Below are 21,394 nucleotides of genomic sequence, written 5' to 3'. Positions count from 1 at the left end.
GATTAACACAGTCATGAACTTCATTAAAAGTGACAATCCAGGGATAAACACAGTCATGAACTGGATTAACTGCCTATCCAGGATCAATACAGTCATTAACTGGATTAAGTGATTATCCAGGGATCAATACAGTCAATAAGAGGATTAACAGGCTATCCAAGATCAAAACAGTTAGTTCAGTTATGAACTAGATTTATTGACTATATTATTATTGATTTATTGACAGGATCAGTACAGTAAGAAACTGGATCTACTGACTATCCAGGATCAATGCAGTCATGAACTGTATTAAATGACTATACACGATCAATACAGTCATTAACTGGATTACCTAACTCTCCAGGATCAATTCTGTCAGTAGTAGGATTAACTGGCTATCAAGGATTAATACAGTGGATAATATGATTAATTAATCTAAATATTGGATTAGCATAGTCATTAAAAGTATTACATTCAGGTTCCAGAAGAAATACAGCCATAAACAATGTAAAGTTGACTATCCAGGATCAGCAGGTACTGGCTATGATTGTGTTGTACAGAGTACTACTAAGTTTGCCAACATGCTATCTACATAAGCTTTAGTTAGCTCATAAGTCGATCAGTTAGGTATTTGTTAATGTTTTTAAACATACAACACTTTTCTTAGTTTTATCGTTTGATAAACATAACCTGACTAGCCAGATAGCCAGTAAGCAATGCTACTTGGTAAGATAACTGACTAGCCCATATGAGAGACTCAACATCATCTACCCACACACATCTGTCGAAGGATGAAATGTCCTTAGTAAAATTTTGTACCCATTTGTTTTATCCTAATTCATCTCAGTATGAAAGAAGCTCATAGACAGATTTCAAATAAAATTTAAGTTACTGAAGAAAAAACCTGCATTGGGTCCTCCAAAACAGGCGGGAACTCAATTTGTGGAAAGGATTTAAATGACTTACATCTTCAGACATTTGTTAAGTGCACTTTTTTCACTAAGGATTTCTGTAATGTGACTCTTGTTCCTTGCGATCAGTAGAAGTATTCAAACAGGTCATGTAGGCATTTTCAGTCCACTGAAAGAGAAATTTCCTCCCACTGGGAAATACCCGAGTTCAATTTCATCTCATTGGTGGGACGTATTTGCACATCCGACCAATCATTTTGGTCTGCACAGCGTACCGAGTTTCCCCATACAAATGTATTCTGGTGTCAATCAACTCGGGCCGAATTCTAAACATGACATCACTTCACTAGCCTTTAAAAAAGGCCAGTTACTACAAGGCACAACCAGATCACAGAGCAGTCGCACCCACATCACCAGAATCCGCTAGGAATAAACTGAACAGGAAGGTTTTATATATACACACACAGATACATAAATACATGTATAAATACATGTATTTCTTAAAATATTTATATACTTAATTATTAATGTTGAAAACACATTAATGCTGTGTTACTGATTTTATTTAATAAATCATTTCGACTATTTATTGTATTCTACTGAACAGAACAAGAAATCATTGTTCTCTTTACGATGGTGAGCAGCTCTATATTCTTTATATTGTGTACTGTATTACATACTGTTATTAGTTTTAACGCTACAGACCTGTTCTTGTTCTTTAGCAATAAGAACAAGCAAATAAGGTCAGCTTAGAGCTGCACTATGTACTTTTTTGGGTTAAAACTAAAGAATGTTCCCTCCTCTTGCAATTGTTATGGGTTTCCCTGTACTCTCCTGTGTGTGTGTATTTCTCTGTCCTCCCTTTCTCTAGGTGGAGCTCTATCCAGGCTGGAGGCTTCAGTGCTGTGGGAGAAGTACTTCCTGGGGAAAACCATAAAAGAAGTGGGAAAATGAAGAGAAGGGGAACCCACCTGGCTGTTGTTATTTTGTGCCCTGTGTGTGTTCTGAGTCTGTGGACTCCTTGGCTAACGTGCTGTGAATAATGTAAAGTGATTATAGAAAGACAACTACACAATGCTTGAAGGTGCTAGTGGGTTTGTTTCTTTTGTGTCACCACTGCTGGAAAGGGGTAAGCGCCATTTTGTTTTTAGACTTCTTTTTTTCTCCTGGTTTTAGGCTAGTTAGAGAGTCAGGGAAGTTAACTGTGTTTTCTTTGTTTTGGTTGAGGTTTAGGTAAGCCTTGCCCCCAGATTCATTATACCCTAGACCAACACGTAACAACTGGGGGCTCATCCTAACTTTTTTGCTCTTCTTGCCTTTTTCTGTGGGGAGTAGTGTGGTAATCATGGAGTTTAATTTAGAGAAGTTTGTCTTGTCTTTTCCATCAGTGGAGGCGTTGGGTAAATGTAGGAAGGCTGATTTGTTGATGGTAGCAGAGTTTTACAATGTGTCAGTGTCTCGCTCTACTGGGAAGGCTGAGATGAGAGATATTTTAATTAACAGATTACGTGAAGACCGGCGGTTGCCAGTGTCCCCTGATACAGGGAGTGCTGCTGTAGCAGAGGCTGCTGTGTTACATGGGGTGAGGGATGTTGGTGTTGCCACAGGTGGCCCTGGTGTTTCCTCAGGGGTGGAGGCTGCTGAGCATTCCCCAGGAACATCAGGCATAGATCCAGTTACTCCTCCACCTATTGAGAGCCATCTCATTCATTTGAGTGTGGCAATAAAGCTGAAGAAATTAAATCTTACCATTAAGCAGCAGGAGCGAGAGACACAGGAACTGCGGCTTTGTGCTCTGCAATTGGAGGCAGATCGAAGTTCCTCCACTGTACTCTGAGCATATGAGTTAGTGCCTGAGGCCTACCGGCAGCGGTATCGCTCTCACCAGAGGTTGAGGGACCAAACGTTTGTTGAGTTTGCTCAGGAAAAAACAGCCTTGTTTTAAAAATGGTGCACTGCTTATAAAGTAATTACTTTTACCCTGTTAAAAGAAATGATATTATTAGAAGATTTCAAAAACTGTTCCTGAAGTTATAGTTGGTTATTTGAATGAGAAGAAAGTGTCTGTCTTGAAAGATGAGTTTGTCCTGACACACAAAATTGTTTTCCCTTCTGTGAATACCTCTTCATCTCCTGTGGTTACTGTTAAGGACAGAAGAAGTCAGGGTGATTGGTCTCATGCATCTCGTACAGTTGAGAGATCACAGAGACAAGAAAAGTCCCCTTCCAGACCTGCTGCTGGGTCTTCCTCAAGCATTTCCAAGAAGGATGTATGTTTTTATTGTAGACATCCAGGACATCTGATTGCAGACTGTGCTGCCTGGAACAAGAAAAAAGACAAGCCTAAAAGCGTAGCTTGTATATGTGCCACCTCTGTTGGTGTTGCTGAGGCTGTACCAATACAGGAAAAGTATGATGTCTCATTCCAATCCTTTATATTGGATGGACATGTTTCCTTGTCCGAGACAGATGTTATGTGCCTGTTAAGATCCTGCATGATACAGGAACAGCACAATCTCTTTTCTTTCTAGTAAAGTGCTCGCTTTGGGTGAATCAACTTTATGTGGCTCCTATATGGTTGTGTGTGGGACTGATTTGACTCCTGTGAGTGTACCATTGTATTACATTCATTTGAGTTCTGAGTTGGTCAGGGGGAGGGTGCGAATAGCTCTACGAACTGAGTTACCTGTTGAAGGTGTGGACGTTATACTGGGTAATGACCTTGCTGGTGGTAAAGTATTCCCCATCCCTGAGGTTGTGTCTGACCCTGCTTTGAATGAGCCAGATGAACAACAGGAATTCCCTGCTGTTTTCCTTGGGTGTGTTACTACTCAATCCCGTGGGTCAAAGAAGGACGAACTAATTAACATAACAGACTTGTTTGTTACTGTTCCTAGCAAAGACACAGAGACCTCTGTTACTCCTGTTGACAGCTCTGGGTGTGAGGTGGGTCAGATTCCTACTGCCTGTTATGAGTTATCCCTTCCTGTAAGTCAGGCAGAATTAGCGGCTGTCCGGGAATCTGATCCTTCTCTCTCTAAATGCCGGTCTGCCGTGGTAGACCCAGCATAAGTTCATGCATCTCTTGTTGCTTACTATTTGCATGACAGTGTATGAGAAAATGAGAAATGAGAAAATGGCCACCATCTACAGGGTCAGCAGATTGGCAGTGTTTTTCGAGTTGTGGTACCAGAGCAGTACAGGCCTTATGTGTTATCTCTAACACATGATAATGTAATGGCCAGAACTTAAGGCTGATATGGTGAAAAACTGCAACTCCTGTCATGCATGCCAGCTTGCTGGAAAACCCAATCAGGGCATTCCACCTGCTCACCTACATCCAGTTCCTGCTATAGTTGAGCCTTTTGAACATTTGTTGTTGGACTGTGTTGGTAACCAGTATTTGCTTACTATTATGTGCATGTCTACTCGTATTCCTGATGGTTCCACTGCGAACCATCACTGTTAAATCTGCTGCTTGGACACTTATACGTTTCTGTTTTATTTTTGGGTTGCCTAAAACTATTTAAACCAATCAGGGAACCAACTTTACTGCCAAGCTATTTGCCCAAGTGCTACCACAACTGAATGTTGAGCATTGGACATCCTCAGCCTTTCACCCAGAATCTCAAGGAGCTCTTGAACGCTCCCACCAGACTTTAAAGACTCAGTTGCGCACCTTCTGTCTTGACACTGGGAAGGAGTGGGATAAAAATAGTAATAAATAAATCATTATTATAAATAGTAATAAATAAATCATTATTATAAATCACTAGGGTAGTTCACTATTAACAAAGCAACTACTGAATCTCACAGAGAATCACTTAGTAACTATGGTTTCTTAGAATAACTACTCATAAATTACCAATCAATTCAACGTTAATTGCTCAATAGCTGACTCTGACGAGGTTCCTACTGAACTACTAACTGATGTAGTGTATTCCAACACTTCTAACAGTAGTGAAGTACACTACACAGTGTGCAGTCTCTACAATATAATGGATTATATCATCCATTTCTAGTCACAGAAACAGGTATCCTCAGAGAAGCCTGGGGGCATCACACCACACTGTACTGACTGGTGTTCCTCATGTGTTTGTTTTGATTAGAAACCTTAAAAGGCTAATGCACACCTTCATATTTGGCAGTGTGAACCAATTTGCACATCAGGCTACAAATGGGACAACAGCTAAAACTACAGTATTCAGTCCTCTTGAGGGCAGGGTCAGTTGAAGAGAGGGCTCACAGAAATATCTGACTGTGTATGTGTCCTGCCTTCACATTCACTGGGTTCTACATATTACCAAGTGATTATGTATTTACTGTCTGTTAGATAATGAATGAGGTGTTGCTGTTCTTCATTTGGAGCTAATAATGATCAGCAACAATATAAAATGAAACAATGGCAAATCACTACATACCCAGCCATCACCATGTCTTGAGATGTCTTAAGACATGTCTAAAGACACGTTTTGAGGACGTCTTAGGACATCTTGAGGCATGTCTTAAGACATGAAGACATGTCTTTAAGACGTGTCTATAGACACGGATCTTAAGATGTCTTGGCAATAATAACATCTCAAGACGTCTCAAGATGTAGGATGTATAATATGTATTTTTAAATTTTACCTACATTTTTTTAAATAAATCTTTTACTTTTAAATAAGGGAATTTTAAAATGTAACATTATTTATAGCTAAAATTATAGTAATTTTTTTTTTGTCATTTTTTTGTTCTATGTAGGATGCATAATGGTATCATTTATTTTAATATATTGCATATCATTTTATAAACATACAAACATTACATACATTAGTACATACTACATTTATACATTTCAGAACAAATTTAACAACAAAAGTAATAATAATAATAATAGGCACATGGTTCCCAGTCTGTAGCTTTCTCTACAATAAGCCATTTTATATGAAACCACTAAATGATTTTGTTTACATCGCAATGACAGAATTATGCCAAGTTTAGAAAAATGTGGAATTCTCCTTTAAATGTTTCTGTTGCATTATAAAAGTTTATGGAATCAGTGATATGATGAAAGTTTATTTGTGAGTTCATACCTTGCCTTCAACATGGTGGTAGTATGAGGGAAGACTCTTATGCAACTATTTTGTAATACAGCATTGCAGCAAAATTTAAAAATTTAATTCAGTGCTTTTAAATACCTTTTTATAGTAATTAACACTTAATGTTTTAAAAATGTGGTAAAATGTGTTAAATAAATTTTTTTCAGACTATTTTACAGTTGCTTCATTTTTTAATGAAGGTATCATTTTATCAACTTTTAAAATAATAATAATAATAAGGAGAACAAGAACAATAATAAGTATGCATAAATTACGGTAAAGTAATTTAAAGGGGTATGGAAAATCACTATTTCACAGTTTTGTATTTCCTTGTTAATCTGTTAAAAGTTCAGAATACTTCTACATTCAAATAATTTACTCTGCAATCCAAAGCATAGCCCATGAAAAAGCACCCACATAGCTTTCAAAAAATATAATTACAGTTATTGTTTATTGTTTTTACAACTGTGTATATGCACAGTACAATAGCGTCATCACACTTGATATGTTCTACAGACAGAGAAAAACATGTTAACTGACTTTGTGTAGAAATTTGAAATATACTGCAATAAATACACAGTTCCGACCAATGAATCTGATTTTAAGGTCTGCTGTTATTCCGTATATAAGTTATGCTGAGGTTATTAATAATATAGTACTATGAACAATTATAAATGATAGGAAACAATTTTAAGACAAATTAATATGGACTAAAAAGAAAAACTGACCAACAGAGTTATACAGAGGTCTGAACCCCAGCAGTACTCATAACATACCTGAGCCAGATAATGATCAGCTGTCAAACAATTAATATCAGACTCAGATGTGCTGGTAGCTGGAATAGAGTCAAGCTGTGGACATATGTGGACACAGGAAACAGGACACAGATAACTCAGTGTGCATATGTCCATGCCGTAATGCCTGAACACTAACATTACTGATATCGCACTGCTAATGTTACTGATCTCTCCTTTCAGAGTTAAATCCGTGAAGAGTGAGAGAACTGTCAGATTCACAGCCCATCGCTTCTTCCTCTGTTTTTTCTCAGTGTTGGTCTTCTTTGTCAGAGATATGAGGAAAATGCATCTGTTAAAAAATCAATTTTAAGACAAATTTGAAATTACTTTTGGATCTGCATACACAAGCAGGCTGAATTTAAAGGGGACCTGTTATGCTAATTTCCAGTGTTCATAAATTTATTTTTGGGGTCGACTATAATATATTTACATGCTTCAGTGTTCCAGAAACACATTATTTTTGTCATACTGTAATTGTTTACTCACCCTCTGTCTGAAACGCTCTGTTAGAGCTCCAGTGTCTTTAAGCCTCTCCTTCCTGATGAGCCCAGTATGCTCAGATTAGTTAGCTCGCTCACTTGGCTCTGACTGATCAAGCACCAGAGCGGTTCCGCCAATACACGGCCTCCGGTAGATGCGTTGCGTTGTGTGAGGGCGTGCAAAGCTCGCTGGTAGGTGGGCAATAAGGATTGTGTTATGGGATTACATCATCTTGTAACAAAGGAAAAGGGCTGGGGAACTCCAGCCCTCAGGCAGCTGAGAAAAGTGGTTTCTGTGGGAAAGAGTTTCTCCCTCTGGTAGATACTTTCAGCTTTGTATCTTACATGTACAAAAAGCTACATAACACAGTAAATAAAAGGGAAAGCATTATATATTCCCTTTATAAGTAGAATATAATGTACAGTATACATAATTTTACTCATCTAAAATCAACTCAGGCATTTAGTACACAAAGAAATGTGACAAGGCTTTAAATAATACCTATGCATGAACTCCAGTGTGGCACCCAGCTCACACACATAGCTGATGTTCAGACAATGATGTTCAGTGTAATGAAAGAAGCATCAGGATGAGGCCACTTGTGTAAGAGCACAGTTGAGTGTTGAGAATGATATGGACTGCCACCATACTGGATGAGGCCCAAAGAGAGAATGTTCCTTGGAAAGGATTGAAAACAACAAAGTTGATTAGATAATTCACAATTCTATTGTTTTCATCCTCTAACATGCCTCAGTCAACACGTGACAGAAATGATCATTTGCTGTTGAGGCAGGTGTGAGCTTAGTACTGATATCTGTATCTGTTAAAAGCTGTGTTAAAGGAGAATTACATGATTTTTAAGCACAATTTCATCATTAAGATGCAAAAAAATAGTTTGATACAAAATGTTCCACTGTGGAAAACTTACAGAGTCAGAGTTGTTCACAGTGGCAGTGACAAGAACCAGGCGTTTGAAGAGTTCAATGCCTCTAATCTCTCTCACAGAGAATTATTACATGAAATGATTATTAATAAGAGCTAAACTCTATTAGAGCATGTTTACCACATGCTTTATGCTATAAATTGTAGGGCTCTGAGACTTGCAGTATTACACGTTAAAGCACTGTGAAGAAGTAAATTCATAAATATTGACACAGTGTTGGTGATATTGCCATATTAATATTTTGAACACAGCTGTAATGGCAAATAACATATTAATAAATTGAATGAACAAAGCGCAGATATTTGAATACTGTAACCCAGCTTTACCTAAACATTCTGCTCTTCTGTATTACCATAAATACTTCATGAATTATATTTGTTTGAAATACCCACAAAATCTAAACATCTGTCTGACATTCTTATAGTTTCATTTAAAAAATTAAAACTTGAGTCTCACCAGTTGCTCAGCTTCAGATGATTTCTGATGAGAAACATCTAAAACAAAACAGACACATGAGGTAAATGCAGCAAAACAACAACAGTAAGGCATAACAATGAAAAACACAAAACAAACTGGTCATTATATATTACTAATAAATGTAGCCGAGTAAAACATAGATTATTAATCTAAAGCACAGATAATACATTTTAAAAATACTCTAGAAAGTACAAATCCACCGAGACGTTACTAGAGTAAATGTAACTGAGCAAATTAAAATTATTACTACCCTCTCTGAACCACACAGACTGACGGACTATGTTCAGTTTCATTGTTGTATTGTTCAGTGTGCTGACCCTGCTGCGCTGTGATCAGTGCGCTGACCCTGCTGCGCTGCGATCAGTGCGCTGACCCTGCTGCACTGTGTTCAGTCTTAGGTTTATTTCTGAGGCAGTCTTTCATTTGGAGCGCGTGCTAAGCGAGATCTGACGCAGCCGCGCCGCTTAGCCGCTAGCTAGCTAACTACATACGCTAACCTACCGCTGGTGTCTTCACTCGGCAGATCAACCCAGAAATACAGAAACAAAAGTTTACTCCAGCTGACTGTCAGTGAGGCTGCTCATCTCATTTTGTCACCACTCACCTTTTAAAAGCAGACTCTGACCGCTGCGGTCGGGACTCCGCTGCGGTCGGGACTCCAGTCGTAAAACCAGTCTCCACTCCACTCGGTCCAGTCAGTAGTTATCGTTAGTCAGCTACGCAGCTGAAACTCCTCGTTTCTGGGAGCTGAAAGCGTCACCCGGCAGGCGGCGCTGTCTTAGTAAGGAGTGTAAGAGAGTCTTATCAGGTTTAACACTCGCTAAACAAACTCGATAAACTGCCCGCGGTAGCGACCTGAGAGACCCGCTCACTGTAAACGGCTGTAACGGCCGCGTTTGGCTTTAAACGGAGGAACGGCGGAGAGCGCTCGCGCTTCAAAACCGAACGTCCAAGAGGCGGAGTCCCGCGCTCTGATTGGTCTAAACTCCCGCCAGTCTTTTGTTTGTCCTCCCATAGATCTTTTTTTTTCTCGTTCGCACGGCTCTGCTGTACTGAATGAACTGTGCTGCTTTATTTTTGTTTGTTTGTTTGTTTTAATCTAGACACAGAACAGAAAACTGCAAACCCTTCAAATACATGACAGCTGTACAGGATTAACATACAGCATCACTGGAGGCCATGTCTTAATATATTAAAGTCAAAGTATGAAGTTGGACATTTAAACAAAAATCTGTTTATTATGTAATTTTACGTGGTGAAACAATACAGGTCTTTATATTACTACTCAAATACATTTGTTTATTATTGTTCGTGTTTTCCAAATACTGGAGATAATAATTTTGAAAGTTATACAAATTAAAAGTCTAACTTTGGGCAGCCCTGATCTGCTTAAGAAAATAAACAGAAGTGTAGATGTTGAAGAGAGTGAACCAAGGGCTTTTTTTGCATTAAGTTTTGGTGGTATGAGATCTCTAAAGTACTCAGGTTAGCTGTTAAGTACATTTACTTCCTATTAGCTCAAAGTTGTTTTATCTTGGTTCCTAGCTTGTTGTCTCTGGTTACAGTTGTACATTTGAAAATAGATCAATGTTGTTTTAATCATAGCATGTTTTCTGCAAATGAGCAAAAGGCTGTGACTGACTGTGATTATCTCCTTTGGTAAATGTTACAAATTAAAAGTTATTCTACCATGAACTTCAATGATATAAGGAAATGAGTTTAAACATTTTAAGGTAAGGTAAATGGTTTAGGAATTGATTTTTTCTTTTGCTATTTTGCCACTGTAAACACATTTCTGCAACAATCAAAAAACAAAACATACAAAAAAAAAAAAGAATCACAAAAGTACAGCAAGTAAAACCTTTAGTGAATGTTCTTTTAGTAATATCACACAAAAAACATAAGATTACAGCGCTGTTTCTTGAGGACATACTTATATTCTCTCTTATATAGTTATATTCTCATTATATTGTACATTAGGCAGTGCTGTGGTAATCCTCAGTAGTAATTTTCAGTTTGGCAGTATCACAGGAATACCACACTCATACCACAGGACCTTTTGTAATGGACCACTCTTTGGTCTCAACTGATCTTTCTTAAGACACAACATCTCTATGTCTTAAGACAAAGTGATGTCTTAAGTCATGCCTCGTCTTCAAGACACACAAAATAAATACTTCTTTGTCTTAAGACGTTAACTTTCATGTCTCAAGACAAAGACAGTGTCTTCACTCATACGTCTTAATACGTTCTTGAGACGTCTTGGCATAAAAAAATGTCTCAAGACATCTTATAAATACTGTCAAGACATCTTAAGACATCTTAAGACACAGTGACAGCTGAGTATGTATTAATGAACTGGGAGTTAATGATGATCTGGAACAGTATTATAAACCCCTAAAAAGATCCACTGTAGTACAAAAAAAATGAATAAAGATATTTTGAAAAAAGTAAGAGTAAATACGCTGTTTATTGAGTACTTTTTTTTTTATTTGTGAACAGTCCAAATGTGTCCAAATAGTTAGCTAGCTCTATCATTGAAAATAACACATGCAAACAAGATGAAGTCAAAATCTGTCATTACTACTGAAGGAGAAAGTCTGAGAGCTGAGACTGATCACAGTATGTTTACACTGAACATAAATTAACGTTGTCATACTGATAATAAGGTAATTAAATATGGAAACTTTTAAAATAAAACCTACCACGGCAATAAAACATGAATGTTGACTTTATTTGCTGAAAAAACAAAAAGGTTACCGCTGAACTCTTCGCTTACTAACAGGAATTGGCTTAATGGTTACCATTAGAGACCATTAGGAAACGAACAAATGTATGTGGAATCAGTCCCAAAACACCGGATTAAACGATCAGAATTCTTTACACTGTGATATCAACCCATCAGGAAAACACAGAATACCATTAAGACTTGCTAATATGCACTGACCAAGATGCACTTAAATGAGTGCATATTTTAAGTACTTGGATAAAAAATGTAGAACATTTTTTACCTACTTTTTTTTTCTACCAGGCCTTTGTGGAGAAGACCACCTGGCACTTGGCCTACAGACAAGTTAACTTTAGGACCCTTTTATTTTATATTTGATTTCAAATAAAATCTAACTGATCTTTCCATGATGGCTTAAATGGGCAGATCAGAATGTTTTTATTTAATAATAAAAATAGATGTATGTTGTTTGGTTTATATTTAGTTGATCTTAGGTAGTGATTACAAATAGATTTTAGAGAAGAAGGGACAGGTAATAATATACCATCAAAGATATAATTTACAAGATATTTTATAAATATGATATTCATCTATATATAATGTATAATGACTGATGAGGAACTAATTTAGTGGTTTTTCTCTTCTCTCTTTTTTTTAAATTCTGAAAAATCTTGTCTCAGTCTCAATCTTGTCTTGGTCTCACCACTCTTGTTGATGTTGCTGTTGTTGTTGTTTGTTTTTTTTTGTTTTTGTTTTTGTAGTAGGAATATGTATAAAGTCTGATATTTAGAATAATAAACACTTTAGAGTTCTGTTGAATTAAACAAACTTACATTTAACAGTAGAGATGCACAGGATTTATTATGATAGCTTTGGTGTTTCTGTTGAGTGCCCATGAGGTTTTTGCAAGTGCTGGTAAAGGAGAGCAGTTAATCTTCCATTCTCAGTGGATTAGTTTGATATTTCATATTTAATTCTGACTCGCTGTATCTCCTGATGTATGATAAGAGAATCAGACTAATGACAGACCCCAAATGGCCGCAAATGTGAGATTTTTGATTCAGATTCAAGGTTTTATTCAGACTACAGCACTAATGAAGAGACACAGATAGCTGACTCACTAACCAATCTGAGCTAAGTAGATTCGGTCTTCTTGTACAATGTCTGTTTTATTGTGCTGTTTCAGAATTCTAAGCACATGTTAGTGCTTTATTAAACCTAAAGCTGCTGCTGGTGTTCTGTTCCGAGTGCATGCTAGCTAGCTAGTTCATTTAGCTAATGTGAGCTAGGCTAAAAGGCAGTGAAACTTTGTGCCTCAGATATGAAACAGAAATATGTGTAATGAATGTACTAGCAGAACATACTGTGATCAGTCTCAGCTCTCAGATTTTCTCCTTCAGTAGTAATGACAGATTTTGATTTCATTTTGTTTGGGTGTGTTATTTTCATATTTCATATTCCAATATTTCATATTCATATATTTCTTTAGGGGTTTTATTTCTAATGTATTTCACTGTAACATGTTTCACTTTATAATACTCTTCCAAGTCATCATTAACTCCCAGTTCATTAATAGTGAGTTACCATGTGTTTCACTTTATAATACTGTTCCTGATCATCGTTAATTCCTAGTTCATTAATAGTGAATCACCATATGTTTCACTTTATAATGCTGGAGAACCTCTACCTTCTGACACACATGAAGAACTATCAGCTGAGAGTGGACCTGGAAGACTTTGACGGGTTAAAGGCTTATGCACTCTACACCTCTTTCTCTGTGGACTCTGAAGCTAATGGCTATGCACTCCATGTTAGTGGCTTCGTCGATGGAGGAGCAGGTGAGACAGATTTGTTCTAAACTTTTGCAGTGTTCATATTCATGGTATTTGTAAGATTCTGAGGATTGAAATTGTGTATGTACAACTCCATTTCCAAAAAAGTTGGGACGCTGTGAAAAATATAAATAAAAACAAAATGCAATCATGTGCAAATCATTTAAACCCCATATTTTATTGAAAATGGTATAAAGACAACAAATCAAATGTTGAAACTGAGAAATTTTATTGTTTTTTGAAAAAAAATTGCCCATTTGCAATTTGTTTGAGTTTGTTTCTCAACATAAAATAGCAAAGAACTTTTGCTTTTCATCATCTATGGTACATAACAGCATTACAAGATTCAGAGAATCTGGAGAAATCTATGCAAGGGACAAGGCCAAAAACCAGTATTTTCTGGTCATGATCAAGCCCTCAGGTGGCGCTGCATTTAAAAACAATCATGATTCTGTAGTGGAAATCACTGCATGGACTCAGGAACACTTCTGAAAACCACTGTCTGTGAAAACAGTTCATCGCTGCATCCACAAATGCTAATTAAAACTTTTAAACACAAAGAAGAAATCATACATAAACAGAATCCAGGAATGCTACCACCTTCTCTGGGCCGGAGCTCATTTAAAATGGACTGAGGTGAAGTGGAAAATTGTCCTGTCTGCCATACTTTGTCTGCAATTGGTAATGTGTGGCAGCCATGGAAAGTCTATGATTTTAAAAATCCCAATGTGATGTTTTGTCAACCGGAAAGGATTCTCAACAGGATTTTGAGCAGATTATTAATACCACCTGACCAAAGTCCAGCACACCATACAGTTTTTTTTTTTATTTTTTTATTTTTTTGGATTTTTACCCAATTATCTCCCCAATTTAGTCGTTTTCAATTCCACCCGCTAGTTAGGACTCCCCCAATCACATGATGCCATCAACGCTAGGAGGGTGAAGGCTAACACAGGCTTCCTCCGAGACCTGTGAAGCCAACCACCGCTTCTTTTTTCGAACTGCCGCTCACGCAACGTCACTGGACAGCCGAACGCGCTCGGAGGAAAGCGCCAACCGCCAGATCTGCTACGTCAGCTAACAGACGCCTGCGCTGACTAGCATCGCGCTGAGTGATGGGGGGGAGAAGGAGGGGCCATCCTACCCACCCAGAGAGAGCGAGGCCAATTGTGCTCTCTTGGACTCCCGGCTACGGACGGCTGTAGCATCACCAGGGATCGAACTCGCGATCTCCTGATGATAGGGCCAACGCTTAGACGGTTGCGCCACTCGGGAGCCCCACACCATACAGTTTAAATGTACAACAGTATTTTTGTTGTTTATATGTACAACTAAAAAAGTACAAAAATGTGTAAACAATAGCTATTGTGTATGTCCTTTGAATGAGTTTACTTTGGTTAAGAAGTGTTTTGGGAAACACTTGCTAATTAATGAACATTCTTACCGTTAGGAAGCTTAAATGCACTGAATCAATAATGAGTGACAAATCTTCCAAACATGTCATTAAAATATGATTTTGGTTCAGTTTCCATGAAAGGGTCATCCATGGTATGAAGCATGAACAATGAGAGACTTCCTTCTTTCACATACACTCAACACTGTTTCTCATGCTCTCCTTCCTTCATTACACCTGTTTAAACTCACTACGTCACCACGTTGCCCTTGATTTAGCTAAATCAGATGTGTTCAAATAGCCTGAACAAGACTCGGAGTCTGAAGATCCAAGAAGTAATTTAGGCTAATAAAATTCCATCCACAGCTCTTTCGCTGAGCCGCTTTATGTCTATCGATAACTTCACACCTATTACGGTACTTATTCAGCAGTTTTCATTCCATGGACATTCTTCTGTCGTGGCCAAGCAATGTTACCCTGCGTGCAAAACAAACACAGCTCCAGCATGTTTAATGGAGGAGGACTCTTATGTTAACTTTAGGCGTTCGCGGTAAAACACACGGTCACATAGCTTGACCAATGGCATGCAGCTAGCGCTTTAGTCCCGCCCACACCTACCAATCAAAATAATGAACTGTGTGTTTGTTTTGCACACATGAAGGAGAAGAAGGAGACTTCAGGCTGAAGTCTTACTTCTGTCGTCTACGGTATAAATGAATAACAAGCTGTTCTTTGTTTTCCCATTTTTGATTCAGTGAGTCAACCTATTAAAATGTAGACTTAGGACACACCCATAAGGTGATTTTCACTCTCACACTGAAAGGACAAAACTAAAGAGACTGTTTTTTTTTTTTTTTCTCGTTTTTCATTTTCTGATTATAATCGGAACCTGTTTGGCTGTTACATACATGGACTCCAAAAGCTAAAGTTATTATTTTGCTTGGTCGAAAAGCCAAAATTCTATAAATGCTAAGTTTTGGTCGATCATTTTCTTTTAAATGAAAAACATGACAACAGTATCAAATGATCATATTCCTTAATTAGATGAGCACATTAAAAAGCATTTGTTGCCGCTTAATAAGTTCATATGTAACTTGGGTTAATGTAATGTTAATGTAATGTGGGTGAACAGGCATTTGCTGCCCTGCTGTTCCTGCTCCCTGTTGCCGTCCACTCTCAGCTTTCGCTGCCGCTGGACTGTGCAGACATCCAAAACCATGACAACAGACAGCCCAGCGGGGTGTACACCATCTTCCCGATCGGGTCCACATCAGCTGTTCGGGTGTACTGTGACATGGACACAGACGGAGGGGGTTGGACTGTAAGTACTGATCCAAATCATCCACTTTCCCTGTCCAGGCTCCGCCCACAAATGTGTTCTTTCATAGCCACTGTTGTGAGGTTGGACAAGCTTTACAGAGCAATACCTACATTTAGAGTCAGTAATTCATTCAGCCTAATGGGAAACTGTAGAACAGACTCAGTTTATATCACAATACCTACATTTAGAGTCGGTTATTCATTCAACCTAATGAGAAACTGTAGAACAGACTCAGTTTATATCACAATACCTACATTTAGAGTCGGTTATTCATTCAGCCTAATGAGAAACTGTAGAACGGACTCGGTTTATATCACAATACCTACATTTAGAGTCGGTTATTCATTCAACCTCATGAGAAACTGTAGAACAGACTCAGTTTATATCACAATACCTACATTTAGAGTCAGTTATTCATTCAGCCTAATGAGAAACCGTAGAACAGACTCAGTTTATATCACAATACCTACATTTAGAGTCAGTTATTCATTCAGCCTAATGAGAAACCGTAGAACAGACTCAGTTTATATCACAATACCTACATTTAGAGTCAGTTATTCATTCAGCCTAATGAGAAACCATAGAACAGACTCAGTTTATATCACAATACCTACATTTAGAGTCAGTTATTCATTCAGCCTAATGAGAAACCGTAGAACAGACTCAGTTTATATCACAATACCTACATTTAGAGCCAGTTATTCATTCAGCCTAATGAGAAACTGTAGAATAGACTTCTCAATCTCTCTATTAGGTCTTTCAGAGGAGACTGGATGGCAGTGTGAATTTCTACAGAGGCTGGGATCAGTATAAGGCAGGATTTGGGTTTGCAGATGGAGAATATTGGCTGGGTGAGCTCTGAATGATTTGTGTTTATCTGTTGGACTGGTTTGTAATTTTTCTCAGTGTTATTTAGCTGCAGTTCAGTCAGGACAATGTGCATTTTTTGCCTGCAAATCTGTAAGTAACACATTTCTGTTCACAACCAAAATGTGAGTAAAAGAATCATAATTTATTATAAAAATTGTAAAAATATTGTTTATTATTGCTATAAATGCTGGGCTGATCCTAGTATACTTGTATGCTGGTGTTCAGGGCTGGAGAGCCTCTTCCACCTGACGCTGAGGAAGAAATATGAGCTGAGGGTGGATATGGAGGACTGGGAAGGAGGGAGGGTGTTTGCTCACTACTCCTCTTTCTCTGTGGATCCAGAGAGCTTTGGCTACACTCTGTATGTGAGCGGCTTCAGTGACGGAGGAGCAGGTCAGTGCTGAATAATTCATAGTAGATACTGAATAATTAATCATACACACTAAAAATGAATAGTAGAACTAAATCATTTGAAGTAGTTACTTAATTATTCATGGTAGATACTGAATAATTAACAGTACGTTGAGTAATTAATAGTAGATACTGAATAATTAATAATAAATACTAAAATGAGTAGTAGTTTGATAAATATTTGATAGCAGATAATAAATAATTAGTAGTAGTTACTAAATTGCTAGGAAATACTGAATTAGTAATATATGTTAAATAATTAAAGATATCTACTGAATAATTCATAGCAGTTAGTTAATATTTCATGAGAGATACTGAATTAATAAGTTGACTGATAGACAAGACAAGACTACTTTATTGATCCCAGGTGAGAAATATAGGTGTTAACAGCAACATGACATGCAAAACAGTGTAAGTAGACATTGTAAATAGAGAAATATGAACATCAAATAGTCGGTCAGAATAAGTAAGAGTATAAATAGCTATAAAAATACATAACCACAGAAAAATTTAGATGTACATATCTACAAAGAGTGCAAAATAATAATAGTAATGAATATTAATTCATAGTAGCTACTGTATAATTCATAGTAGTTACAGAGCATTAAGTCTTAAGATGAATAACTGAATAATAAGGGTTTAAATAAGGGATTAAACCCTGTTCTCCATGTGGAGGGCGTAAGAAGGACGAGGTTGGTTACTATCATTAATAAATGGAATGCACCATTGATGTGAAGATTTCCCAGAATCCTCGCTGATCTGATGTAGAGCTGGTACATTATCAGTGAGTCTCAAAGTGCTGAAAGTCCATCTTCCTGCAGGTGACTCTCTGAGTGGACACAGTGGACAGAAGTTCTCCACGTTTGATAAAGATCAGGATTCTTCTGAGAATAACTGTGCAAAACTCCATCGTGGAGCATTTTGGTACAGCGATTGCCACGCTGCAAATCCCAATGGTTTGTACCTGTGGGGAAGTGATAAAACTCATCATGCTACTGGAGTTGAGTGGAGGTACTGGAAGGGTAATGATTACTCTCTCAAGACCATCGGCATGAAGATCAGACCTGTTTCCTCAGCTATTTAACCACAACTGTTCTCATAAACAGTTAAAGGAATAGTTTGGTGAAAAATGTAAATGATTAAAGACATTTTTTGTCCAAGTTTTCCTTCTTTAGTTTAGCTCTGTAGCTGCTAGGCTAATGTTGCTAACGAACACTGGAAGTCAGTAGTTACTCAAAGTGTTTCCACAAATACCTGCCAAAATCATTTATTTGCTTCAAATTCTGTTATATAAATTTGTTTAGAAAAACGGAATCTGGTAGAGTGGCGTTCACAGGCCTCAATAAGACATTTAAGCTAAAATTGGAACTACTTTATCATCCGCAATACATTCCAGCTTTCCGGTATGATTCTACCTTCAAACTCTGAGAAGCTGGAGAGCAGGGTTAGCCAGCCAGCCTGCAGATGCAATGCTAGCATTAGACGGACCGCTGTCTTTCTCTGGAACTCAGTTGTTTTGTGTTGCATACTGATAGACTCAGGCCTGGGCCCACCTGTAGCCCCAGGGCCCACAAGAAGGTGAAAGCGACTGTGGGTATGTTACCAATCAGGGCCGTCATGCCCATTCAAGCTGTTTGGTATCTGTATTTTCACGATTTTATTTTAATACTATTATTTTTTATAGTATTAGTTATGTTCATTTTATGTTATGAGTGCAGTGTATTCTTCTAATTATGTCAGATCTTACCCCCAAAAGTCGCGCCCCCCTATCCTTATGATATTGGTTTCTTCCAAAAGTTGCAGATGAAATCGGGTCTCGGCGGCAGGTCCAGACAGACATAGCAGTCTGTGCTCATCAGTGCTGTATGGCTGATGAACGATGTGTTGCCAAAGTCTGCACATCAATGCCTTTTGCAAATGTGTGAAAATGAAATCAATCAATCAACCTTTTGTTTAAACTCGGAATACACTGAGGGAGACCCTCATTTACAATGTAGCAGAGTAATACAGGAATCAGGGATTGAGAAGTTGTACAGTAAAAAAAACATAAATCAAATGTTACAATTAAATAATAAAAATCATAAAAGTAAATTTTAATATTTAACAATAATAATGATAAGAAGAAGAAGGTGGAATAATAAGAAATGCAATTAGTTTTACACACATTCGAGTGCATTTGGGAAATATATGCATAGTGACATTGTGCACCGTGATAGCTTAGCATCCTATGTAATGTCTGTGAAGCTGAGCTGTGTGACCCGTATAGCACTGAGCATCATCTGTTCTCATGCCGCTTTCTCTGCACTGTGTCTGTAAATAGAGCTGTTATCATGCTGGCAGGTTTCTTTCATCTGTGGCTTTATTGTCTATGTTCTCTTAACTAATTTGGATTGTAGATGTGGACTTTTTTCTGAATTTGCCCCTTAATTTAAGCTGCTTTTTAAATGAAGCAGGCAAGATGTAGCTCTTTTTCAAGAAAAGCAGCAGCAGTGTAAGCTCGTGTAGAAGTGAGTGAATAAGTGAGTCATTTTCAACAGAACAGCACAAATAATTGATATGAAAACCTCTAAATTAATATACAGTATTTACCCTGATATAAAGTGGGAGATTGCTGAGGTACGAAAACTGAAGTTTTAAAATAATCGCCTCAAAGTCAATATGCAGAAAATCATTATTTTCTCTTATTTATTTATTTTTCTGGGGAAGGACCCCCATGCCCCCCACTCTTATTGAATCAATAACCGGTGCTTTACTAAAATGTGCTTTACTTTTTACTCAATAAAATAAAACTGAATGGTTTGATGAAGAGGGTTGATTACTTTTTTTTAATGTTCATTTATTCAGTCTGGACTGCACAGAATCTGTCATTCATTCTGGGATCAACAGAATCATAACTGCAGAAATGAGAGAATGTTGTTGGGAAAAACATGCAGTTCTTATAATAGCTTATTTGGGACTTTACTTAGGAAACTAGTTGCATTTATCCATTTTCACAAATATTTAACATCTATTACTGGGCATAAAATCAAGATTTATCATCAAATTTTACGATCATATATGCACTGTAAAAATTAATTCTGTAACAGGGTGTCTGACATAACCTGTTCATTAAGTAGTGAAACTGTTGAATTACATTAAAAGACTTTTCTAAGAAGTTAAAAAACTGTAATTCAGCTGCTTCAATAGTTCAGCAACTGACATACAGTATTTAATAATAACAGTAACACCCATTAAAATAAAAGCAAATGTCTGTGATAAAGACAATTAGGTGAGCATTTCTTTTTGTGAATTTACATTCTATTTTGGTCAATTTTCTGTAGTTATTAAATATATTAAATGTATGGTTTATTCACATGCATTTAACCTTTTTGTCAAACCTTTTTATTGCTACTAATAAATTTAACAGTATTTTGACGTAAGAGAAGAAATTGGACTGATTTTCTTCTTTGAAAAGATAAAAAAAATGCAATTGAAAGCTAAATTTAAGAAATATGTTTCTTAAAAGTGAGCTTAACTGTCTAATGAAAGGAGGTATTGAGATCCACAGTTTTGAAGTAGAAAAACAGAAAGACGTCTTGATCTCAGCCGGGTGCTTTAGGGTCATCGTTTCTTAACAATCGAACGTTTTCCAGGTGGTTCTGAACGACTGTACTTCCTAATGTCTTAACTCAAAAACATACACCAACTCCGGATGTTGTTATACATCCCTAAACTTGCTGTCATTTATATAGATCTCAAATGTAGACTCATCAGTCCATAAAACCTTCCTCCTCATCTCAGATGTCCAGTTTCAGTGTTCAGTTTTGGTGTCTACCAGGTCTTCCAGGTGGTTGTTAAGAGCCACATTTTCTCTTCAGCTTTTAATCAGCTTGTTGAGCTCCAGTTTTTCATTTATTTTCCTTTGACCTTTTCCTTCCTTATGCAAGTAGATGATTTTACATGTAATAGAAATATCTTCTGAAAAACAAATAACTTGTATGTAACTAGGTAACGGCCATTTTCAGTGTAAATTCAACAATATGAAGGGTGGTCTCTGAATTATGCACAGCACTGTACACATACTCCAGTATGTGGATTGGGTCAGTTTGTCTGAAGTGGGAAAGTGGGTTCTGTACATTTCCATACAGTATGTGCATGTGCAGCCTCATAATAAATGACATACATATTTGGC

The 21,394-nt window shown here is 37.3% G+C and overlaps 1 protein-coding gene and 1 long non-coding RNA gene across 3 annotated transcripts; one reads left to right on the top strand and one right to left on the bottom strand.

The window, feature by feature from the left end:
- Nucleotides 1–1,831: 1,831 nt before the first annotated feature.
- LOC118798285 (microfibril-associated glycoprotein 4-like) lies at nt 1,832–19,979 on the top strand. Of its 2 annotated transcripts, none has more exons than XM_036557699.1 (6): nt 1,832–2,019; nt 13,102–13,234; nt 15,754–15,942; nt 16,697–16,793; nt 17,038–17,205; nt 18,045–19,979. In XM_036557699.1, the coding sequence occupies exons 2-6, from the start codon at nt 13,151–13,153 to the stop codon at nt 18,305–18,307; spliced, it is 801 nt and encodes a 266-aa protein (XP_036413592.1). In that variant the 5' UTR covers nt 1,832–2,019; nt 13,102–13,150; the 3' UTR covers nt 18,308–19,979. The 2 variants fall into 2 exon arrangements, with proteins under 2 accessions (XP_036413592.1, XP_036413590.1); XM_036557697.1 differs by having other exon boundaries at nt 13,075–13,234.
- On the bottom strand, nt 6,656–7,919 carry LOC118798286. Its single transcript, XR_005005990.1, has 3 exons — nt 7,750–7,919; nt 7,255–7,436; nt 6,656–7,057 (listed from the first exon to the last, which is right to left on the bottom strand). It is a non-coding gene; the product is annotated as an uncharacterized LOC118798286 (long non-coding RNA).
- Nucleotides 19,980–21,394: the final 1,415 nt, after the last annotated feature.

The sequence above is a fragment of the Colossoma macropomum genome, unplaced genomic scaffold (genome assembly GCF_904425465.1).
Source record: "Colossoma macropomum unplaced genomic scaffold, Colossoma_macropomum, whole genome shotgun sequence".
In the NCBI taxonomy this organism is placed as follows: domain Eukaryota; kingdom Metazoa; phylum Chordata; class Actinopteri; order Characiformes; family Serrasalmidae; genus Colossoma; species Colossoma macropomum.
Note: the sequence above shows the minus strand (reverse complement) of the source record. Positions and strands in the feature narration are given on the sequence as shown.

What these genes read in the sequence shown, in the direction of transcription:
- LOC118798285 (XM_036557699.1), top strand. Translation starts at nt 13,151, where the DNA reads ATGCACTCTACACCTCTTTCTCTGTGGACTCTGAAGCTAATGGCTATG. An exon ending in CAGACGGAGGGGGTTGGACT is followed by an intron (nt 15,943 to 16,696) that starts GTAAGTACTGAT and finishes TCTCTCTATTAG; the next exon opens with GTCTTTCAGAGGAGACTGGA. An exon ending in CTTCAGTGACGGAGGAGCAG is followed by an intron (nt 17,206 to 18,044) that starts GTCAGTGCTGAA and finishes ATCTTCCTGCAG; the next exon opens with GTGACTCTCTGAGTGGACAC.